The 25481-nt window shown below is 45.2% G+C and overlaps 1 protein-coding gene across 5 annotated transcripts in view; it reads right to left on the minus strand.

Annotated features, from left to right (window-relative positions):
• LOC129342146 (protein CEPU-1-like) overlaps positions 1-23821 on the minus strand; it is a 1103651-nt gene extending 1079830 nt beyond the window's left edge. For all 5 annotated transcript variants that reach the window (XM_054997748.1, XM_054997747.1, XM_054997746.1 and 2 more), the window contains exon 1: positions 23494-23821. In XM_054997748.1, the coding sequence (XP_054853723.1) occupies positions 23494-23575 (82 nt within the window). In that variant the 5' untranslated portion in view covers positions 23576-23821. The remainder of the gene's footprint in view (positions 1-23493) is intronic.
• Positions 23822-25481: the final 1660 nt, after the last annotated feature.

Here is a 25481-nt window from a genome sequence, read left to right on the forward strand (position 1 = left end):
AGCTCTAGAAATCACTGGAAACTCTATGATAGAGTTCCCAGCAGTTCCTAGTGTCCCCTATTGTTCCTTTTGGGTTTTGCCTGGAAGTGACATAGAGACACCATCATGTCCCCCCTCCATGTCCCTGCCCCTAACTCCCCCTCCCCTCACAGGTTGCACAGCTTGGCCTGGCAGCCCTATGACTATGTCCCTTGTTTGTTTCTACAGGGAGGGGCCACAGATTGATGAGCATCCACACACAAAATCCTACTGGAATTTGCAACGGATCTTTCAGAAGGATGCAGATTGCAGCACAGAAAAAAAAATCTGGACACAGCCAATCTACAGAACAACATATAGATGAAAGCAAACAACATTAACTCGGTACAATTTAGGATTAAGGGGCAGTGAGGGCAAAGATGGGAAATGGGGGCCCTTTTTACACATTGTGCAAAACTCACGGAACGAGGGGTCTTCACGGCACAATTTCTGACATCACCCTGTCATGATTCTGTTTTCATCGCGCAATGACGTCAGAAATTGCACCATGAAGACGCCCTCGTTCCTTGAGTTTGGCGCAATACTGTGCAATGTTAAAGAGTGTGAAAACGGTCAATGAAGAAAAGCAACCATCAAGGGAACTAAATGAGACACGAAACAGCTATGTGAATGTTTGTTGATGTGCATATTGTGTTACTCTGGCCCCGACCCTGTTCCAAACACTGAAATCATTTGATGGATTTCAAAATTCTCCTCGGTTATCAGGGATCTGAAAAGACTCCTTGTCAACACATTTCCTTTCCTTTTTCTCCCCCTATTAAGCATACTATTAAAATCAATCCCTTTTGTCATCTGGCTCTTGCTTGCACGAATGTTTAATGGATGTCGAGGGAACTAATGAGAGCAGCAAGAAAATTCATTTTAGATTTGCTATTTATAAAGTACTCCATGCTCAGGTGGGAAATTATCACCAAGACACAGCGAAAGATGACAAAAGAGGAAAATAGGGCCATGTGCCTGAGCTGTGAGGACCAGAGTCTGATAGGAAGAGAGTGGAGTAAACCTTCCCTAGAGATTGTCACTATCTTCTGGGATGGCTTTGGGATAGCTTCAGGTCCTGAGTATTGGGGCTTGGATTAGGTAACAAGTCCAATCAGAGGGCTCCGCATCGAAACACAAGGAACAATAATAAAGACAGGATGCACTCTGGGCATGTGCAGAGTGCACTCATCAGGTCTTAAATCAGTCTTCATATATATTAACATACCCTTGCTGTTTGTGACTAGAAGATGAGCCAGGCACTTTTTCAACAGTTATCAAGAAAGTGTTTATCTAAGAGCATCATCCCAATTATCCCAACAACAATCTTGCAAGGTAGCTCTGAATTAGGCCCAAACTGTAAGACTTTGGAGTCCTGAGACTGGAGTTCTCGATGTGTAATTTGGTCTTTAAACCAGATGCAAGGAGAATCAATGTAGATCAGTAGGACTATGATGCTAGGAAATAGGACTCAAGCCCCTACAGTGCCATTTCTCCAATCAGAAATGCTTTAAGCCAGCAGAAACAAAAAACATGCAATATGGGTAATTTTTTTCTTCACTGTATTTTCTTTATTGCGAGAGGCAGTGTTGTATAGTGGCTAGAGTAACAAATTAGGATCTTGGTGACCCAGATTCAGTTCTCCATGAAAGCTCACTAGATGACCAGACACACACACCCAGCCTAATCTACCTCGCAGGGTTTGTTGAGAGGGGCGGGGGGAAACAGAGGAGAGGAAAATGATGTAAGCTGCTCTGGGCAGAGTATCAATGAAGTAAAATGAAAAATAAATTAAAATAAATATGAAGCAACAGGCAGGGTGTTCTTGAGTGTGGAAATGGCATGGCAGGGAAAGAAACAAATCCCCCCCACCCTGCTTTCCCAGTGTCATGGCCCATCCATATTAACCCTGCCCCTTCCTTTAGCATAACATTTCCCTTCTAGCATTTGTAGTCCCGTGGAATTCAGCCTTACACTAGATTTCACGTCGAAATTTCATGCCAAAACCAGCAGCTGTCTACTGAGCATCCACCTCCCTAACACCTAGCAAAATTGAACTTCATCACGGCCTGAGGGCCACATGCTCACCGATCAATAATATGGGGAAACTGCAAGAAATCATGTCAGCTGAGCCAAATCAGCATGGTGTCGTGCTTATAATGTCTGAATCTGGAAACCTGGGTTCTAATCCCTCCTCTGCTATGCATCTTGCCAGACAGCCTTGGACTAGTAGGAACCCACCTCATAGGGTGACTGTGCAGATAAATAGGGAAGGGAGGACCCAGGAGGGGATAAAAATGCGCAAAATCCAGGATGCAGTAAGTTTTACTAGACATCGTGGAAGAGGAACTTGGCAGACACGCAGCAGGGGTTTTCAGCAGCAGAGCTGAAATTTTCTCTCCAATTAGTTTGACCCTTTTGATAATACCATTTATAGCAGTGATGGCAGAGACTGGGTATATGTAAGAAGTTGCATTATACTAAATAAGACCGTTTGTCCATCAAGGCCAGTATTGTCTACTCTGACTGGCAGCTGCTCTCCAGGATCTCAGGTAGAGGTCTCTCACATCACCTACTGCCGGATCCCTTTAAATGGAGATTCTGCAACTGATCCTGAGACCTTCTGCTTGCCAAAGAGATGCTCTTCTTATGAGCTATTTCTCCCTTGTGCAGCAGAAATCGACCACTGTAGTGAGACACAAGAGCTGTAAGGACTGCCCGTGAGCGATGTATGATGGGTTTGCTGTCCCCAAGTTGCACCTGCTACAGAAGCTTCTCATTTGTGCAAAATCTAGTAGGAGGCAAGAATATTGTAGATTGTGTTCCCCCCCCTCACTGCACTTCTGCCCTCACCCCCCTTCTCTTTTCCTCTTGCAGCTCCTCTTTGCAAATCCTCCCTCTGTTATATCAGGATTAACCACAAATCTCCCTTGATTATCCAGTTACTGTCGAAACAGACAACCTGTTGGCACACGTTTGATTGCCGAGTCCTAGGGGAGTCCCTTGTAATAGAGCCAGAACCAGAGCCGGCCGAACTTCTGCATAGCTGTGCAGCGTCATCCAGGCCCTTATTCGCTGGCTCCTAAGTTGCTTTGCCGTTTGATTTCTCAATAATAGGCTTCGTACGCAGCCCTTAAGCTCCTGAAAGCAATCTGGAAACCGCTTTTCCTTTCCATTTACATAAACACAAGTGGATCAGAAGGCATAATCATAGTTTATGCATTATTTGGGGGCTTTGGAGCCGGGCTGCTAATGCGATGTCAGCGTTTGAAGCCTTGAAAATGGTACAATAGGAAAGTGTTGACATGCAAGAAAAGCCACGCTAAAGTAAACAATAAATAATACAATATCTAATGCGGTATTCAACGACAAGTTGCCTTGGCTCACTGAATTGAGAAGGCACTAACAAATCAGGCTCGCAGGCAGACTCATGCCCAAGTACACCTCATTAGAAGCGATGTCACTCAAATCCAAATTTGCTTCCATGCCAAACCGCACCGTGGTTATCCTGTGATTTGGCTAGTAAGTGGGAATCGCTGTGCTGGCCTGAGATACTGACATCACACCTACTTTCACAGATACAGCCTTGGCACACAAACAAATGGAAGAGGGTGCACGAGGCTGTCAAATTCCCCTTCTATTTCATCTCAAACCGTCTAGATTTATCTCTTTTCTACCTTGTGCAAACTGAACCTGTGATTATTTTTCAGCCATTGCCTTACACCATTTCCCCCCTATAAAAAGTATTGGTTTTTTAAAGCTTTGTTTGCAAGTCACTAAAACATTTCCACATACACAAGGGGAAAGATTTTGCCTGTTACTCTGTCTCATAGCAGATCTTTGATTCTGTCCCCAGGAGCAAAACTGAGGGCGGGGGCTGCAGCAGGGGCAAGAGGGAAAGAAATTGTGCTCTGCAGGTGGAAATTTTTCTGTCAGCAGGGATTTTTTTTGGAAAGATCCAAGCCACAGTATGTCAAATGGTACCTAGAAATATCACATATGTTGCAATAAGAACTATACCGCACACATGCAAAGGGATCTGTAGAACCTGTAGCAAAAAATAAAAGAAAAAGCAAATATCTATTCTGTTCAAAAAAATAAACAAGAGTGAAGATACTAAATTGGGATTGTTTGCTGGTACCATTAACAAAATGGTACATGGAAAAAATAATCAAACGCACAGTAGCCATTATGAAAACCGCAACAAAGTCTATGGCATGACTTGGGCCTCTGTCTCAAGCTCTCAGCACAAAACAAATACTACAGACATCCACATTCTCAATATTCCATTCTCAGTTCCATGTAAGGTTGCTGTTCTCCAGGCAGGGTCTAGAGATCTCATGGAACTACAACTGACGCCCAGACTACAGAGATCAGTTCCCCTGGAGAAAATGGCTTCTTTGGAGGGTGGACTTTATAGCATTATACCCTGATGATGTCTCTCCCCTCCTCAAACCCTGTATTTCCCAGGTTCCACTCCCAAATCTCCAGAAATTCCCCAACCTGGAGTTGACAGCCCTACTTACTTGACTAGGAATCATAATAACTCAGGAAGGGTCCGTGCAGATAAATGTTCCCAGTGATGCCAAGAAAGGGTTCCAATTCACCGACATTGCTCCATGTTAAGCCTTCTTCCCCTCAAGCCGTTGCAAGCATCACCAGTGGGCCTTCCGACAGCACCTTGAGGCACACCTGCCATTTTCCTCAAAGCAGGAGCCACGCAAGGCGGCCATTTTGAGAAGCACCTCTCTCCCATTTCAGACCATCTGTGATTAGTCCTCAGAACCAGTCACCTCTAGTTACTTTGAGGGATAAGAAAGTGAACCACAAACATAGGCTTTTAAAACCCTGTTGCTTTTTCAGTTTAGCTCTGAATGTAAATCTAAGGATAGGTTGAAAACTGCAACTTTAAATCTCCTTGACCCTCCTCCTCCACCACTGACCCCAGAATGATATTTTAGTCTCTGGCCCAGTAGTTTGTACAAGGCCCAGGATCTGGGGTCAGTTGTCAGAATGGGAACCAACAGATTCGCTTCAGTCTCTTTAGCAGCCCTCCCTAGTTCTGTTGGACCAAGGGAGGCAGAACAATGTAGAAACTTGGCAATGGCCAGGTCAGTTCCCACCCCCTCGAGCATGTCCTTCACCCCACACAAAGACCCACGCAGCAAACTCTCCGCCTAAAAATCTACTATAACAGCCACAGGAACAGCCCTGTCACTAGCAGTGCTCCCAGTAAGTCCCCCTCCTCGCGACATACTCCTGGGTCCCTCACCTGGCGTCACCCGTAGCCCCAAATTTCTTAACAGTCTATTCATGAGCAGTCAGCGTTTCCAGATCGTGCAATGGCATCAGACCTTTCGATTTGGCAGCAACGTGCTTGGATTGCACTGAAGTTTGATGCCTCAGCAGCATAACACAGCCCCTGTTCTCGTTTCCTAGGGAATGGAGAGCATCGACAGTTTCTATCCACACGGCTGTTTTTTAGGCTGGAAAGAGATGCAAGACACCAAGAATTCATTCACAGGGCAATACTGGCTTGGCAGTAGGGCTACTAGTACTGAGACTTCACCCTTCTCTCCTACAACCTTCTCTTGAGTAGGACAGAAGGGGGAAGAGGCCAAGAAGGGAAGAGTGCCCTGAGTGTGAACAGTCAGTAGGTAAAAGGTGAGGAGAGAGGAGGGAAATCTGGTCAAAGGGCCCATTAATTTCCAAGCGCTTTCGGTGCTGGACACATTAAATGTAAGCGTATCAAATAATCGACAATCTCCCTCTTGGCAGGAGATAATAGAGTACCCGAGGCATCACTTCTGATTTATTATTAAGAAAGAACGAGATGTGAGCTCTGAGAGGTTGGGGAGGGGGAAATTGCTGTGTCCCTATCTCTGCCATTAGATCTGCAAAGATTCTGACATAAAATGGCATTACCAGTTGGACAGAGAAAAGGGTGCATGGCCTACAGAGTCATCATGGCAGTAAGACTATTGGTAGACTGAGGACACATGAAGCACTTCGACTCACAATAATTAACTTCTGGAACTCACTGCCACTTGACGTAACAATGACTAGTAGTTTACATGTCAGGAAAATGAAATTGGGCACATTCATCAGTGAGAATTAGCCAGTATGCCTAAATGTATGTATTTACTTACTGCACTTTATTTATTTTATTCAATTTATATTCCACTCTCCACACAAGTGGGCTCAGAGTGGATCACAAAAGGTAATAAATACAATAAAAACAAGGTAGCATAAATTAAAATATTCAGTCAGTTCAATAAAATCTATATAAGACAGTCACACCCCTATTGCACATCCACCAAGCATTAAAACAGATCCATGGGGGCAGGGTGGCCAGCTACCAGATGAAAATGGTCTGGGAGGCAACACTTCCCCCCCTTGGCAGGAGGCTGGTTTTTTGGCCTGCCTGCCTCAACCTCCATATGTCTGGTGGAACATCTCTAACTTGCAGACCCAGAGCAAAGATAATAAATCCAACTGGGCTCAGGTTTCCAGAGACAGAGCGTTTCACCAGGTTGGGGCCAAGACCGAAAAAGCCCGGCCTCTGGTCGAGGCAAGGCCTAGGGCCAAGGGTCACTGGTGGATGTTTATCTACCAAACAGAGCAGCCTCTGGGGAACATATGGTGAGAGGCGTTCCCGCAGGTAAGCTGGTCCATGCCTTTCATCCCAATAAGTACCCAAAGCAGCTTACATTGTATGTGTAGCTTAATGCAGGCAAGGAGACAACACAAGATAGAATTCTTAACACCAGGTTTCATTCTTCGGTCTCACTTATAGCTCTTGTTCTACTTTCTCCCCCATCCTTCCTTTACTTCTCTCCCCTTCTTTCCCTTCCAGTTGGGAGGGGGGGGGCTAGTCCACCCAGAAACAGACTCCCTAATGGGACACACAGCTAAATTTTAACAATGAAATAACTTGCAAAACAGTTATTAAAATACAACAATTGTTCTCCTCTCCTTTTCATCCTCTCAACATTCCCTCAAGGTAGGCTGGGCTGAGAATATGTGAGAGACCCTCCGGTCACCCAGCCAGCTTCCATGGCAGAGTGGAGATTTAACCTGGGTCTCCTATATCCTAGCCCAACACTCCATCCACTATGCCATAATGCTCTGTGGTACCTCCATGGACAGCAGCTATGTACATCTGTATTAAGTTGATGTAGACCTACAACAAGGAGAAGTTTTAGGTTTCTGAGGGCATCTAGCTGGCCATTGTGGAACAAGATGCTGAACTTTGTCAACCAATGGTCTGATTCAGAAAGCTGTTTTTATCGCTACACTCAATATATACCGTTTGTCTGTGGGATTAAGCAAAGAAAGTCAAAGAAAAATGGATCGGAGCAGATTGGGAAATCCATTTGTCTTCATCCATATGCTTTATCCCAACCTCCCTAAAGAATCTCGGGCTAGTGCAAACGGTTTATCCTGATAAAACCTATTTAAGGAAGTTTAGGCCTAAACAGTATGACTGGCCAAGGTCCCCTAGTGAGACTTTTGGATAGGTGGGGGTTTAAAGCCAGGTTTTCCTCCCGTTTCCCTAGGCTGACACTAACCAGTATTCCACATTGCTAGACTAGGAACATGTTCTGCTTGCTTCAGGTGGGTTGCTGAGTTGGTCTGCAGCAAAAGATCAAAATTGAAGTCCAGAAGCACCTTCAAGGCCAACAAGATTTCCAGGGTACAGGGCCGGTGCCAGAGGTTCTGGTGCCCGCGGCGGTGTGTGCGCGCGCTCTGCATGCGTGCACGCCATGGACTGTGTGATGACATCATCACAGACGTCATCACATGCCGCAGGGGGGCTGGGCAGCTCGCGGAGCGCCGAGGACAGAAGCTGCAAGCTGCTGCTGGGCAGTGCGCGGAGGCTGCTCCATGCGCCGCCCCAGCAACAGCTCATGGCTTCTGCGCCCGGCTGGGGCAGAGGAGCGTGCAGCGGAGCTGGCATGGCTGGCTGCAGCTGCTGCTGCTGCAGCCAGCCAGCTCCGTGCCGCCGCTGCTGCCACACACCCCAGCTGGGCGCACAAGCCGCGAGCCGCTGCTGGTGCGGCACTCGGAGGCTGCGCACAGCTGGGGTGTGTGGCGGCGGCGGCAGCGGCAGCACGGAGCTGGCTGGCTGGCTGCAGCAGCAGCTGCAGCCCAGTCATGCCAGCGTTGCTGTGCATGCCTCTACCCCCGACACCCCCTCTGGCGCCCCTCCAATGCCCGCACGCCCGAGGCCACCGCCTACCTGGCCTCCATGGGCGCGCCGGCCCTGCCAGGGTATAAACTTTCAAGAGTCAGATACCACTGCTGGTTCTACTTGTGAGAAATTACTTCAGACAGGCCACCAAGTCGTGAATGAGAGGTGATTTAACTTCAAGCAGTAGATAATAATAATCTTATTTTATCCACAGTACTTTTTTTTTAATCTTTATTTTTTAAATTTTGAAATACTAAAGACCAATAGATTGTGAAGTAAGCTTATAACTCAATAGACCAACATTCAACCTGAAGTACCCCAAAACAGAAAATAAAGTAGTTACACAATAGAGTACTAATAGTTTCGATATAAGTCCTTATCTAATACCAACATATACAAATTTCAAAATCCAATATTTATAGGGCATAGAATAAACTTATTTAAGTATATGTCCATATCTTATCATCAGAACAATTTGGTATAACGTTATTGGTTCTAAAATAAGCAATAACTGGATCCCAATAAGTTTTCATATGGTTAAATTTAGAAAGTACAGAATCTCTCATATAAAAACAATTTTGAGTAATTTGAGACATAACTTTCCCAAATCCTATCATACCATATTTCAAGTGTAAGTTTTGCAGAGTCTTTCCAACGAGAAGCAATAGTCTGCCTGGCTGCGTCTACCAACAAAGAGATAAAGTTTCTCTTGTATTTTGCGCTGAAATATCTGGCCGGTGATCCAAAAGAAAAAAATTTGGGACTAGGAGGAATATCCACTCCTGTTCACTCCACTATTTGATTCCTAACCTTTGACCAAAAATTTGCTACTTTCTGACATTCCCACCATAGATGAAAATATGTTCCCAACTGGCCACGATTTTCCAACAATATGGAGTGTATTTGGTGTCAATTTTATGGAGACAAATAGGTGTCATATACCAATATCCTATAAGTTTTAAAAAATTGAGTTTTAACACTAAAGTATCCATGGTACTTTTTAAAACAACACTATGCTAGATACGTTTTATATCAGCGAGTGTTGGTGGGAAGGAAAACTGTCCATGAATAGTATTGTTTTTTTCAATAGTGTGGTTGGAGAAGACTTGGGCATTATAGAGCACCACAGTGCTCCTTAACATAGGAACCAAGTAGGGCTATGGCAGGAAATCTCATGCCCAAATGCCTGTGCTCCTGCCACTATTCCGTGGAGCTGCAGGAACAAAATGGGACAAAAATCAGCATCAACAACGCTGCAACATCATTCCTAGTTTCAGGACCAGAAGTAATGTTATGGTGTCACAAGCTGTTCTAGGAATTTCCCAAATCTCTATGGTATTTCCACCCACACTTTTCTCCCAGGGGCTTGCCACCTGGGGGTAATGATACCAGGTTCACCCACTGGCATCTACAGTCAAAGAGGGATGTGAGAAGCCTCTCCTGGGGGCCTAGCGAGTCTGAGTAGACAATACTGACCTTGATAAGCCACTAGTTTGACTTAGGAGCAAGCAACTTCATGCGCTTATCCTTGCAGGATAGAAGAAACTGAGCATATGTGCAATAGACAACAAATGGCTTTTTGTAGGTAAAGGTAAAGGTAGTCCCCTGTGCAAGCACTGAGTCATTGCTGACTCATGGGGGGACATCACATCACATTTTCTTGGCAGACATTTTACGAGGTGGTTTGCCATTGCCTTCCCCAGTCATCTAAACTTTACCCCCAGGAAACTGGATACTCATTTTACCGACCTCAGAAGGATGAAAGGCTGAGTCAACCCTGAGCCGGCCACCTGAACCCAGCTTCCGCCAGGATCGAACTCAGGCCATGAGCAGAGCTTGGACTGCAATACTGCAGCTTACCACTCTGCACCACGGGGATTTTTGTACTACTTCTGAAAATTGACCATTTATTCCAACGGTCACCAAACTTTTGATGCATAATTATTTTCCAGATTTAAAAAAAAGGCATGCTCCACTCTGTACTGCAAAAGAGAACACTCCCATTAAGGAAACTTGAATGACTTTTCACAAACCTTTTTTTTTGGGGGGGGGGGCAAGCTGATCAACCAGCAGGTAAAAATGGTATTCTCCACCAGACAAGAAGGCTGCCCTCCTACATACTAGGCTATAAGGTCCCCACACTCAAGCCTACCTAATAAAACTGACAGAAGAGGCAAAATACGGACCTCCTGGTCATTCTGGAAGCCTTTGGATCTAGGCTACACTTACAGGATTTGTTTACTTATGTTTGATTTAGGTATTCTTGGCCTGAGGAACAAACTGTAGGATTGCCAACTCTGGGTTGGGAAATTCCTGGAGATTTGGGGAGGGGGCAGAGTTTAGGGATGTCAGAGTTTGGAGAAAAGAGGGAGCTCAGCAGAGATGTGATGACATAGAGGCCACCTTCCAAACTTGCCATTTTCTCTAGGGGAATTGATCTCTGTAGTCCGGAGAACAGTTTCAATTCCAGGAGATCTTCAGGCCACACCTGGAGGTTGGTAATCTTAAGTGAGAATCTTCATCGAGTTCTTCTGGAGGAAATGGCACCTTCAGAGGCTGGACTCCACGGCATCACATCCCTGCTAAGTCCCATCCTTGGCCCAGTCTTGGCCCTTCCCAGCCACTGCTTCCAAAGCTTCAAGAATTCCCCACACTGGAACTGGCAACTCTACTCCCAGTTCTGCTTGGTGACAGGCAGAAGTGCTCCATTACTCACACTCTGGTCTTGGAAATTAGATCGACCCACTTCTCTTTCTGCTCTTGAAAGGCAAGCCAGTGTGGAACAGGGCGATTCTACCAGTTTGGCCTAAATCTGTCAAGGCATCATTCCCGCCCTCCACCTTCAACAATGAAAACGTTTAAAAAGGGGAAATCTATGTTTGTAAAAACTAAGGCAGCTAAACTAAAAAGTGGGGGCGGGGAGAGAAGAGAGCCCTGGAGAATTTTGAGTACTTAGCTCACCAAAAATAATAATGCAGTAGGCAAAGACCAGAAAATGCAAAACCAAGAGAGACCAGTCCAGGACATAAAAATCACCTGAAACCATTTCACATGCCAGATACCTTTTGTTAAAGTAGGCATTCTATTTTTTAAAGAGGACAGCATACCCAAGAGACCAGCTACACTCCTGTGTTGCGCAAGCAGGACTAGAAACGTCTTCCTTAGAAAACAATAAGCCAGAGAATGTGTACCCTGCATTGTACTGTGTGCTTTTCCTACACTGATATACAGCTGACGTGCACACACAGACCTTCACAATAGCCAAGATATATACAATGTGAAGCTCCCCCTACAAGAGTCTGTCTGTCTGTCTGTCTGTCTGTCTGTCTGTCTGTCTAGTACTGCTAATACAGCTATTGCCTTAAGCAGAAATTAAAATGGGAAAAACTTTACTTGATATCGTGTCTCTGATGTTTAATTATTGCCCCTCTATATTTTGCTACAGAAAGAGTAACAGAATCATTTGTATCCAATAGTAACCACGTCACCTGGGCTCTCATATTAGGTAGTTCCATATTTTTAAGCAGAGGGATGATTAAGCTAGCCCTCAGCTCATTAAATAGGGGACACTCTATAATCATATGTTCAATGGTTTCAATTTTATCATATGGGAATCTGCAAGGGTCCTGAATTACAGACCCCTTTTCACCACATCCCAAAGGATTTAAAATTAAGCTAGCCTCTTGTGAAAGAAGTTGCAGGTTGGGAAACTTACAGCAAAGCCCCACGATGCTCATAGAACCCCCACCCCCCATTCTCTGGATCACAGTCATAAAGCAAGCAGAAGGTACTACGCATGCATCCTGTGTAATTGGGATGTCTAAGACTGTAAACATCAATTATTACTGATATTATTTATTAGGACTCAATTGGCGGCTGCCGAGGTGAACAATAACGATATTATCGAGCCAAGTAGTAAATATTGACCCCCAGCAAAGTCAAAGCTATTATTATTTTCTGCAAGAGACGATAAATCTTGATATTAGCCAAAGATGGAGGAAAGTCAATATATTTGTTTAAATACTCATTCACTGGTGTCATCCTCCGCATTTCAAAAAGAGAAAGTCAAAGATAGCCTTCTTTCACTCAAGAGAATCTCTTAGCATCACATGCCGGGGAAAATAAGCTTGAACTGCGGTAGCGATTTGTTGTTAGAACTATCTTTTGTAGAAGAGGAAACTTGGCAAGAGTCTCCTATTCCCTTCCTCGGCAATCCTGAAAATGTGTAAATTTGCATCCTCAAACACCATTGCCTGTTTGGAAAACACTGCGTGCCTTTTGCCAGTTCCCTCTGTGTAAACAAGCAGCAATCAGACCATCTTTGTCGAGAGGAGAGCTAATGTGGGAGAGTGCTACGAGACTCCAACAAGCGTTAGCATATGACAGCGATTCCAACACTGGAAAGGCGGACCAGAAAATCTCAAGTTTGCCCCCCCCCATCATGCATTCAAGTCTTCTGAGCTCTCTCAGCCACACCCAGGGCCAGCGCACCTATTGAGGCCAGGTAGGCGGTGGCCTCAGGCGCGGGGTGCTGGAGGGAGCACTGGAGGAGGTGCGGGGGGTGGGAGCGCGCACCACAGAGCTGCAGCATCCTATCCCTTCCGCGCCGCCACTGCTGCCAGCACAAACCCCCGGCTGGGCGCAGCAGTCATGGGCAGGCTTCTGCGGCGGCACAGGCAACTGAGCGGGAGAGCTCGGAGGCCACCCACGCACCGTCACAGCTGCCTGCTGCAGCGATTGGGCCAGCGGCGGCGCACGCACTCCCATGATGACGTCACGTGTGATGTCATCACGCAGGCCGGTGCGAGCGAGCGCGCGAGCTGGGGGGGTGCCCGCCCGGCCGCAAGCACCGAAAACCCCTGGCCACACCCATTTCATTGGGTGATTGTTGGGGGGATAATAATAACACACTTTGTAAACTGCTCTGAGTGGGCATTAAGTTATCCTGAAGGATGGTATACAAATCGAATGTTGTTGTTGTTTTTAACCATTTCAGTCTCTTAGCCCCTCCCACCCATGTCCACTGGCAACACAGGCATAGAAAAGATTTGCCTTTGAGGTTTGTATGTGTGTGTGTGTTTTGTTATTGGGAGGAAGTAAGATGTGGTTGTTGGGATTAGGTTTGGGTTGAAATCCCTAATAGGACCACATAAAACTCATGAGGATATCCTAGGCCAGTCATTCTTTCTCAGCCCGGTCCATCCTTGTATACCACCCTGAGCTCCTTAGAGAGAGAGAAAAATGCAATGACAGCATTTGAAATAACTTGAGCACACTTTCCAACTACATTCTATATAGCACTGGATTTTGTTTCTTGCTCCAACAAGAAGGGCTGGAGCATGTAGGTGGTTCAGGCTCTCTGTTTCTGGGGATATGAGAGGGGTGGTAGAACTGCTGCCTGTAGGAATGCCTCTTGGCCTCTACCTGTAATTTATATATAAATAAAGCAAATACAACAGAGATATCATATGCCTCCAGGGCCCTCTCCTCCAAAGGTAAGCACTACCCCTGGAAATTCTCACCACTTGGAGAAGTGGAGCACACAACAGTATATTGCAGGAACCTAAAAGCTGCATGCAAGACTAGAAAGATTAATGGGGCTATAGAAACATTGCAACATTGAAGGAAGCACCATTACCAGAATGCAAATGCCACTCACAGATGCAAAGAAATGCAGAAATATAACGAGGCATTCAAGTGGACAAAGTGGGGTGGTGGTGAGGGAGTTCGAATTGTTGAAAACCTCTGATTCTTCTAATGAAACTTGAAAATACAGAAGAAAATGAAACTGTACATGTCTCCCCACCCAACTCCAGTCTGTGTTATCTCCTGATCCAGCACAAAATATTACAACTGCAAATGTCACACTCATAAGACAACGTTAATTAAATTAAAGGCTAGGAGGGAAAGTTAGCCAAAATCTACCGTTCAAGATGTCTGCTGCTTCATTTTACCCAACGGGAAGACTGGCTTTCTAAGAGATCTCCACAAAAATCATTATTTTGGGAGATGGTGCTGGGGACAGGAGAAGAGGAAGGATGGGTACTTATTATTATTATTATTTATTATATTTATATCCCGCCCTCCCCGCAAGCGGGCTCAGGGAGGGTCACTCCCCGCACATCAATAAATAAAATATACAGAGATAAAATCACAATAATTTAACACAGCCTTCTAATAAAACACCTGCTCACCATATAAAAACCATATAGCATCTGATGGAGGTGGAGGTGCGGCTTAACCCTGCATGGTCGCTCATGTATGGGGGTAGATGGTCAATATCCCCCTTACAGACATAGAGGAGACCGGGAGAGAGGCTCATTTGATGGAATCCCTGATGGCCTCAACCATACGCCTGGCAGAACATCCCCGTCTTACAGGCCTGCCTGAAGGAGACAAGATCTTGGCGGAGCCGGGTGTCCTCAGACAGAGAGTTCAACCAGGTCGGGGCCGGGTGGAACTCTCTTGGCTTAACTTGGCTTAACAAAGATCTCATAGAATTTACCTACAAAGAAAACATCTATAGACAGTAACAAATACAAAAACTTTCTAACTTTCATCCATTTAAACAACAACAACAAAAACCCTGGCAAATGTCATAACGGCACAGTTTGTAATTATTCATAACCAAGGGTTTTTTTAAAAAACAAAAAAAAAGCTGGGTAGTCTAAATTTTAATCCCCACTAGGATCTCAATTGCAATTGTTTGACAGGGTGCAAAGTTATGCCACTTCTCCAGTAAGCGGAACAGCAGAAGAGGGAGTGGAGGAAATCTGGAAGTGGCGACCTGTTCTCCTGGCTGTCCATATGGGCTTCACGCCTGCCCAAGGAAGTCTTTCCCACAGAATTCAGCTGCGACGAGATGGTGCTGGCATCGGTGACAACAGTGAGTGCAGCCAGGCCAGTGATGGGGACTGGGGGTGGGGGTAGAGCAGCAGCCGGCCCTCTAAGCTTCTCCCCTTCAGGAAACTTCAAGGGGAAGGAGAAGGAGATGAACAGGCACAGTAACGAGCAGAGAACCAAAAAGGAACCAAGAGACAAAGTGGATCAGAAAACCTCAAAATGGAGCAATTCCTCCCAAGAGGAAAGGATGTGATTGCTGGAGAGAGGAAAGCAGTCGCAGAAACAAGAAGCTGATGTGTCCCATGCGGAGCCCGGGCAGGAATTGGAAGGTGTGTGCTGAAAGGACAGCTCCTTCGCAAATCAGAAGCGCTTCCTAATCAACAGCCATTGCTCGAGGCCCTGGGGAAGCAATCACCCCCTTTCCCTCCTGTCGCCTCTCTGATAATCAGATGCCAGGACTAGAAAAAAGTCTCCCTTGCATACACCTCCAGAAGAGAGAAATATCAACCTGCTCCTAGAACTAGACTGATTCCCCGCAGGAGGAAAAAAGCAAGGAAGAGCAGTCTGGGTTCGAGAGCAAGAACCTGGAAACTATCAAGGAGAGAGAAGAGGATGGGGGTGTGGGTGGGGACTTGACATCAAGTGTGGGCAGCTTCCTGAAAAGACCTGCCAGATCAATACAAGGAGGTTGGGTTACTGCAAGCCTCAGCAATGGCTACCCTAGGTGAGACGGAGGCATTTTTATCAGCTTGGGAATCCACCCTGCTTTCTCTTTCCTTAAAGTAAAAATGCTGTCAGCCCTGATGCATCTCCCGTCTCATTTTTTTTCACCTGCAAAAGATGTTGAGAAGGCTTTTACATGTTCTGCTAGAAGCCTAGAGTTAAAAAAACCAAACATTTGTTCTCTCTCTTCACCCCACTCCTCTCTCAGGTTCATCTTTCTCCTTCCCATTGCCTATTCTACATTCTTCGAGCAGCCATCTTTCCTCAGGGTGCCATTCCCTTTAGCTTCTCTACCTCCTGGGACATAGTCACAAACAGTCTTTAGCCTTTCTTATGAAAAGCTACTCTTGCCACAGGGATGAGATTTTTTTTTCTCAGCCGAACTGGAAAGTTTTCCTTCCCTCACAGAATAAGGACTTCAAGCATTCCCATAGTTTTGTTTCCCAAGCAGTTAGAATAATCCTGAATGCACCAGTTTAGCTAATCACCTGTCACAAGAAAAATACAACATAGGCTACAGACTCTATTTAATTACATCATTTATAGCCCACCTTTCTTGCTGAGACTCGTGGTGAATTACAAAATTTTAAAAGATAATGCACTAAAACAGAATAGTGTATTACAATGAACAACACAACAAAACTGTCTAAAATGTTCATAGTTATTAAAACTACAACCATGAAATTTCTCAGGGAGAATGACATAAGATGGGATATGCTATAGAAGCTTTACTGTCAAAGCTAAAACCACCAACATATTTGGACACGAGTTCCATGGGCTAAGCAAGCACAAGGATCAGCTTCTGCTATGGTTCCATAAAGACCAATCCTCGCTAACTTGAAGGGGTGGTCGTAGAGACCAGCTGTCTTCAATGGGGAAATATTTTGTGGCGTTCCAGAAGGTGCAATTTTATCCCCCATGTTAAAACCTTTAGGAGAACTCATTTGCTATGGAAGTAAATGTTATCAATATGCAGATGACACCCAGCTCAGCTTCTCTATCCAGATTCCCTGGTGATGTAGTCACGGTGCTGAGTTGCTTCCTGACAGCTGTAGTCCAATGGCTGGAAGCAAACAAACTGAAACTGAACCCAGACAAGGCAGAAGTGATGCTAGTTGGGAAGGTGGATATATCGGAGTACCATGTGTTCCCTGCTTTCATTGGGATTCAGCTGACACTTGCAGACTCAATTAAGAGATATGGGCAAGGGTCCCCAATGTGGTGCCTGTGGGCACAATTGTGCCTGCCAGCACCTTTTCTGGTGCCCACCAAATGTTTTTGGAAAATGGGTGTAGCCAGGTGGGGCTTTTACAAAGCATAGCTTCTGATTGGCCATTGGCATATTGTTTTTAGATCATTGTTTATAATTTTAATGTGTGTTTTCCTGATGTTAGCTGCCCTGATCCCATTCAAAGGGAGGGTGGGGTATAAATATGATAAAGAAATAAAGTATTGATTGGCTGTGCAGATTTTTAAAAACATAGCTTTGTCACAAGCTGCTTCCACAGCACAAGGATCTTCACCGTGTGACCAAAGGTAAGCTGTAGCAGCCATTTTGTGGCTGGCTCCACCTCCTGCAGCAGCCGTTTTGTGGAAGCCATATTGTTGCAATGTCCACCACACTGTGTCAGAATTCAAAATGTGCCCATAGGCTCAAAAAGCTTTGAGACCCCTGGCCTAGAGGTTATAATAACAACAACATTCAATGTATATACCACCATTCAGGATAAATTAACACCCACTCAGAGCCAATTACAAAGTATGTTGTTATTATCCCCACAACAAAACACCCTGTGAGGTGGGTGGGGCTGAGAGAGCTAGAAGCTGTGACTGAGTCAAGGTCACCCAGCTGGCTTCAAGTGGACGAGTGGGGAATCAAACCCCGTTTTCTAGGTTATAGAGTCCTGCACTCTTAACCACTACACCAAACTGGCTCTCCTGGATCTAGCACTGCTTCTAGAGAAGCATGTTAATACAGCTTCAAAAAATGCCTTCTTCAAACTCAGTCTAGCTCGGAAGATGGCCCCCTACCTTGACATGGCCCATCTGGCCACCTGGATCCATGCCATGGTAACACTGAGACTAGACTACTGTAATGCACTGTACATAGGTCTCACCTCAAAGTCACCTTGGAGACTCCATTTAGCACAGAATGCTGCATCTCAGTTATTAAACAGAGCTAGCCGGAGCGTGCATATTACACTCATTTTGCAATCATTCTCTTGGCTACCCATCAGTTTCCCAGCTCAATTCAAAGTTTTGGCTAACACATAAAAAGCCCTTTATGGACTCGGTCCCTCATATCTACAGCACCACCTTTCTCCCTCTGTTCTTCCATGGCAGCTTCACTCATATGAGCAGGACTTTCTGCAGATACCACCCTGCAGTTGAGCAAAATAAAACAACTGTCCAAGCACACACATTCCCTGTGGTGGCCTGCACTTTATAAAATGTCTACCTGAAGAGGTCAGGAAAGCTCCCACTCTCCTGGCTGTCCACAAACTATGGAAAACCTGATTATTCCAGAGGGATTTTTACATAGCTTTGTGCTATAAGGAAATGGTTCAGAGAAACACTTTGGTAAAGGGATGGGGCTGTAGACTATACTATAGTATAGTATCTGTTTCTGTAAATAGTTTCCATGTCATTTAACATGTCGTGTCAAATTGCTTGTGTTTCTGTTTCAGCATTGTTCTCAACTCTGTATCATATTTTTGCATGTTTTTTTAAAAAATTCTGAAATCCATACCCGATTGTACTGTAGATTAAGAGCATGACCCTAAGCAAAGTTACTCCCGTCTAAGCCCATTGATTTCAATGGGCTTAGACTGGAGTAACTCTTCTTAGGATTGTGCTGTCAATGTCCCAGCTGGTGATTGTATTGACATGCTGTGTAATCTGCCTTCAGATTCAGTAAGAAAGGTGGGCTATAAATAAATAAATAAATAAATAAATAAATAAATAAATTTCTGGGTGCTTTGCAAAAAAAATTTTTGAATATCCTTTTTTAAAAAAAGTAAGGACATAAAGCTTTGCTGTTCTGCATGTTTAAATTTGGAAAGACAGAGCTTCATCAAATATTTGTCAGCAAGTTCATCTTCACATCGAGCTAATCTGCTCATACAGATGGCCAGTGTCTAGCCATCTGATTCTGCAAGCTTCACAACATGAAATTAGTATCAGCATTTACTCTAGGGGAAAAAAAACACAGCTACATTGACTGGTACTATTCTACAACTAAGCTATACCCGAAAGGCACCACCCATCACCAATTCGGCGGAAATGATCCAAGCCCAGACTGCAAGGAGTGGTGCTTACAAATGGGAATTGTTTGCAAACTAGAGGAGGAAGAGCAATAACACCCCCATCTTGAATGGATTGCGTACTATTTCTTAAGTCCTACTTAAATTGCCACCTTTTATTTATATACAGAATTTATATTCCGCCTTTCCACTCCATCAGGGCCAGGTGACTGCAAATGAAAAGGAGAGCATTATAAAGCAGTCATAAAACCAATTTAAAACCAAAAGTAAAACTCGTATTTAAAAGCACAGGAAAACAGTATTTAAGCCGAAGGCTTTCATGGCTGGAGAACGATGGTTGTTGTGGATTTTCCGGGCTGTATAGCCGTGGTCTTGGCATTGTAGTTCCTGACGTTTCGCCAGCAGCTGTGGCTGGCATCTTCAGAGGTGTAGCACCAAAAGACAGAGATCTCTCAGTGACACTGGCGAAACATCAGGAACTACAATGCCAAGACCACGGCTATACAGCCCGGAAAATCCACAACAACCACAGTATTTAACCCACTGGGCAAGAAGGAGAAATCATGGAGGGAATGCCAGACAAAACAAAAGAAGCGGTGGAAGACTGTGATAGAAGAAAACAGACAAAGACCCATGGTGAGGGAATTCAACAGTTTTGCTGCCATGAAAAGGCCCTCTCTCTGACTGCCATCCATCCGACCTCAGGAGGTGGGCACCATGACCGGATGTTGTTGGAAAGGGTGCCTGATTTAACTGACCCCCAGCAATGGCTTTCAGAATGTATCTGAAGGACCCTTGGGTACCATCATTCTCTGGGGTGGCCCCTACCCTGTGGAACGGCCTACCTAAGGAAGTCAGGAGAGCCCCCACTCTCCTGGCTTTCCACAAACAATGCAAAACTGAATGATTCAAAAAGACTTTTTACTCAGATAGGAGGGCTGTATTGTAGGGAGGGGGTCTCAGGTGCTTCACTGACAAGTTAGGGACCATACACTTCACCACTGTGCTGCCTTATGTACTATCTGTTGCTTTCAATATGTCCTCCTATGAGCTACCTGTGTTTCTTCTCGTCTAATGTCAGTCCTATAATTCCTTATGCTCCGTTTCTCTGTTTCTTCAACTCTGTATTGGATTCTTGCTAATGTTACCTCTTAGTAAACTTGTATTTATTTACCCTATGGCATTGCTTCTGGAATGTCCTTGATACTGATTGTACTCGTATCACACTATGTAATCTTCCTTGAGTCTCAGTGAAAAAGGCGGACTATAAATGACATATTAAATAAGTAAATGCTTTGTGAAGAGAAAAAGTTATGGCAAACAAACCTTTCTGATTTTGCTCATTGATCCCCGTATCTCTCCGCAAATTACACATCCTAGAAATTTAATTTAATTCATTAGATTTCTTGCCTTCCCTCCCTCCCTCCGAGTGGGCTCAGGGTGGGTTACATTATATAGTGGTACAATAAGTTAAAACAACAATGCACAGTAAAAGATAAAATCCACATTTTCATCATTGTAAAACAAAACTTAAAACCCAAACCATCTACAACACTCAAGAGTTCCAAAGCAAATACACAGGGGTTCTTTTTAGAAAAGTCAAACAAACACTTTGAAAATCATTGCCATAGAAGAAGGAGAAATGGAGGATTAATATATCTTTTCATCTCCCCCCCCCCAGTCGCTCCATTTGTTTGGAAAAATAGACAAGAGGTTCAGTGCCATTGGAGGGGTAAATTTGAAATTGCCCCTCCCACCTCAAGCATTATTTAATATACATGAACACAGCTGATCATTCCGATTTAACTATCAGAACAAGGCAGAGATCTCAACATAACTGGCCAACAATTGGCCAGGGGCTCCATCGGAACAGAAAAGGCTGTTTTCACAAGAGATGGATCACATTTAACATTGCAACAGCATTGCAACAAGTTTTTGGAGAAATGCTCATGAGCAGATACAAAATAGGGGTATCCAAATGGACTTTCAGTTTTCAATTCATTTCCCAATTGGTAAGTGATTCTAGGCAGCTGCCTAGGACAGCACTTTGCAAGGGAAAGCACTCCTGCTGCAGCTGAAAAATTAAAGCAATTGAATGCAAGTGCTTTTGGTCCTCTGGATCCGTTGGAAATACAGTTGCCAGTTGGCCTGGAAGTAATGTTCTGTCCCTTTAATAGAGGCTTGTTGGGATGTTGTTTACCAAATGATGTTCCATGCCATGAAAAGCTTCCACTGCCCATTTTCACAAATTAAGCCTCTATTAAAGACATGACAGTTGGCAATCCCTAGCTGGAAGGCAAGGGATGGACAGATTTCCCATCGAAATAGGGTGGGAGCAAGGAAGACACAGTGGCATGAGAGCCGGCATTGCGGAGGCCCGGTCAGGCCTGGAAAGACGTGGAATTAAAACCACTTCTGAATGCACCCTTGAATACTTCTACACATTTTCAAAAAGCTCCTTGCATATAAAAATCAACTGTGCAGACTGTTCTAAACCTTTCTCCTTAGAGTTCTAATTTCCCACATAAAAGGTGTGTCTCATTTATTAATAGAGAAGCATTCAGGTGAATGCCCCTATCCCCTCCAGTTGGGATGGGTACAGCCTGGAAGGATGCTACCTCACCATAAAATGGCATCAAGGCAGAGGGATAAGGTTAAGCCACAAGGCTCAAATCTCCCCCCACCCCCCAAAAAAAGAGGAAAGAGGGAATGCCCGTAGTTACAATACTTTGCCCAGAGCAATGTCAACCTTGATAAACATTAACTTATCAGCTGCTGTCTTCGGTCACTCTACAGAACAACAGATTAAGTCCTTGCAGCCAATTTTCTATACTTTTTTTCCCCCAGCAAGTCATTCAGGCATGCACTGCATTAAAATTTAATTGCAACTGTACGGTTTAGCTCTACAGACAAGGGGTAGCACCGGGACCCCACAGGACAATCACATTCTCACCCCAGAGGGCTGGTACCAACATTACATAACACAACATGTTTATTGTTCTCTGACGTCAGTTACACACTTCTTCACAGGGAAAAAAAAGAAAGCCACAATGGCACTTTCAAATGGTTGTGCAGAAATTTAACACAAGCTGACGTTCTTCAGCATGATGCAGGAAGAAGCATGTGGGTCATTCCCCCCCTCCCATATAATGCACCCAGACACTTGGAAAATTTATCAGCATGGCACAGACTTTCTGCCCACCTGTGTCTGCTTCCCACACCCAACCTGCGAGTCTCTCCCCATTCAGTTTTGCATTTCCCATGCCTGTAATTTATCCATGTACCTTCTTCTTTCCCTTCTACTCCAGCAATCTCCCTTTGGCTCCACAGAGGAGTGAATTAAGTCTTCATCAAGTCTATTGACCTCCGTTGGAAGGGTCAGGGGGGATTATAAGAAAAGTCTTTAATCAAGTTTATGGAAGGTCTTGCAAGAGGGAAGTAGACAGAAAGGGGGGGGTGAGAGAGAAGGAGGAAGAGAAGGTGGGAGACGGAGATGCAGGGAGGGTCCTGGCTTGACTCTGCCCTTGAGTACTCCTCTCAAATCAAGTTTTTGCAAGCTGGTTAAGCAGCTAAACTGGATGGAAAGATGGAACAAGTGGATAACTCAAGAAGACAGGTCTGCTACCTTTGCGGTCTCATGCCGGAGAAGTTCCTGCAATCTTTAGAAAAGCCAAAAGGAGCAGGAGAAGGGAATACATAGACTGCTAGGGACAGATACGGCTTAGCAACAGACTCTTGGGCTATCAACACATCTCAGAGAAAAATCAGGACAGCGCAAAGAGAGTCTCTTAAAGGGAGACCCAAGAGCACCTATAGAACCGTTTGGGTCTCTTACAGCATCAGGCTAGGAGTGAGCTCTGTTATCGAGAGGAACTCTCCGCTGCTCTGCAGCTTTAGCTATCCAGTAAGACAGAGACAACTTTGCCCCCTCTGTGAAGATACTCCTGGCCCTTTGACTCTCGCGCCTCCTCTCCCATTAAGTCGCTTATTCTCTCCTCGCCCCCATCCCCAATCGCAGCGCCTATTTGAACGTGCCGGACAGAATATCAGAAAACACAGACTGGAGGAGGGGGGGGCGTTATTTCAGAGCCACTTTTCTTCTCCTCCCCTTGCCTATTTCACTTAGCATCTGCGGAAGTTTGGGCATTGAAGTTTTCAAGCCCAATCCTTAGGAAGACCCTCAGCCTGCTTAAAAAAAAATAAATCTCCCCGCGAACCATCCACACGGCGCGGGACCCGAGTCCATCGCGCCGCATCCGCAAACGCTCGTGGCCAACGCGACTTCTGCCGTTCCTAAAGCAGCACCAGAGAATCCAACCGAGTCTGTTTGGGGCGAAGGAACCCGGCGCGGGGAGGGAGGCTCTCCCGCGTCCCCCTTCCTTCCCCCTCGTCGCCGCGAAAGAATCCAGGCAGCCCGATCCGTGCAAGCGAGACCGAGGCGAGCTCCCTTACCTTGGAAGAGAAGCAGCGATGCCATTGCGGCCAAGAGCGCCCAAAAGAGCGAGGGGTGCATTTTGGCCAGGAGTCCAGTCATGGTCGAGGATGCTTTTAGAGCCGTCGAGACGGGGCGTCCTTCCTGCCCACCAGTTTGGGGGGTTCTCCTCCCTCCTGCCCTTCCCGACGGAGGGGCTCCGCAGCCGGCAGAAAAAGAGAGGCTCTTCGGGGGAGACGCCAAAAAAAGGAGAATCCAGCCTTCGACCGAAGCCCGGCGCGGCTGCGAGCGAGGAGAGACTTCTCGGCAATTATCTCCACTCGTGGTCTGGCACCGAGACGCGCTCCCGGCGAAGGGATGCGGACAGCCCTCCTACGCGGCGCACTCATTGGTTCTCCTCCCAGGATTGACAAAGCGACAACACACAACCTCACACGCGTGCCCGGAGAGTTGCTGAGCGGGAAGGACCCGGCGGGGCGCGCGGAACGGCTCCCTTCTGCGCCTTCTGCCTCGTTCCAAAAACGAAACCCGAACGAATGACTCCGGAATCGCTCCCTCTCCACGATCATTTCTTCTAAGGAGACGCATTCCGGTGTTCAGTGTGGCTTTGGAAAATAATAATGTGGCTTTGAAAAATAACGCCCTTAGGGCTTCTTAGGAGACTCCTGTGAACGTAACGTGGGAATGGTTTGAAAGCAGCAAGTCGTTGGGAAATCTTATTCAGAAAACTGGGTTTGGCTGCAGCTCCTCCATTGGGCATATTCTTAGTTGAGAAACTCAAGTCTCTTCCCAGTCATGTATGAACTGTCCCCATTAAGCCAAGCAGAATTTGCTTCCATGTAAGCCTGCATGGAATCAGGCTGCACAGCTGCCAATCCCCCCCCCCCCCCCATATATTCTTAGTTGAGAAACTCACTCAACTAAGAGAACCAGAAAACCAGAAAACCAGAAAACTGGTTTGGCTGCAGCTCCCCCATTGGGCATATTCTTAGTTGAGAAACTCAAGTCTCTTCCCAGTCATGTATGAACTGTCCCCATTAAGCCAAGCAGAATTTGCTTCCAATTAAACCTGCATGGAATCAGGCTGCACAGCTGCCATTTTCCCCCCTGGTTATGCTTCTCTGTCCCCAGAAATAGCCTATTACACAAACATTTAACAAGTGAAACTTTCCCCATGTTTTTTTTCACCTGCTCCTTTTCTGCTGGTCAGGCTGTTGCTAGAGCAGAAAACTAAGGAAGAAGGTGACTGGCGACGCAATGAATCAGATTTAAGACAAATGTATCACCAAGGTGCACCTAAAGGAGAGGAAAGAGATCATGGCAAAATTAACTTTATAAAGTTCCTGATTGATACAGATCTGAAGAGTGGAACACTACACAGGGATCAATTTTGGAACTATAAAGAAATGGACTGAGGAAAGCTGCTCATTCCTATTTGAATCATAGTTCTCAACAAGGGCCCCCCACCTTCTTAAACCTCTGGACACTTCTGAAAGTTTGAGAACACTGACTGAGAGCCAAGCTACAAGTGACGCCTTACACAGGTTGGACCCTTGTCAGCTTCTCTCAAGTTTTTGTTTTTTGTTTTAGAAAATTTTTATTGGTGAGTACATAAATATTACACACATTCCCCATCTTACCTAAATTATATCATATCAACCCCCACCCTTTCCCCCCCTCCTTATAGACTTCCAACAGCTTTCCAACCCTTACCCTATCTTATTATTTAACTTATTTTCAACTATATTCTTCTAAATCATATATATATTATATCTCTTACTCTAAGCATATTCAAATTCTTTTATATTTCAAATCCACTTATATATCCAATCTCTACATCACTATTTAAACTATATATTTTTAGTAAGATCTCCTTAATAATAATACTAGCTTAGATTAATTAATAACTAAATTTTCCCATTAATGGTAAAGTTACTTCTCTTTCCCGTTTGTAAAGTCACAAATTAATAGTTCTCAAACTGCCACAGTCCTCCTTTCACATCCCATT

This window comes from Eublepharis macularius, chromosome 14, assembly GCF_028583425.1.
Source record: "Eublepharis macularius isolate TG4126 chromosome 14, MPM_Emac_v1.0, whole genome shotgun sequence".
Taxonomy (NCBI): domain Eukaryota; kingdom Metazoa; phylum Chordata; class Lepidosauria; order Squamata; family Eublepharidae; genus Eublepharis; species Eublepharis macularius.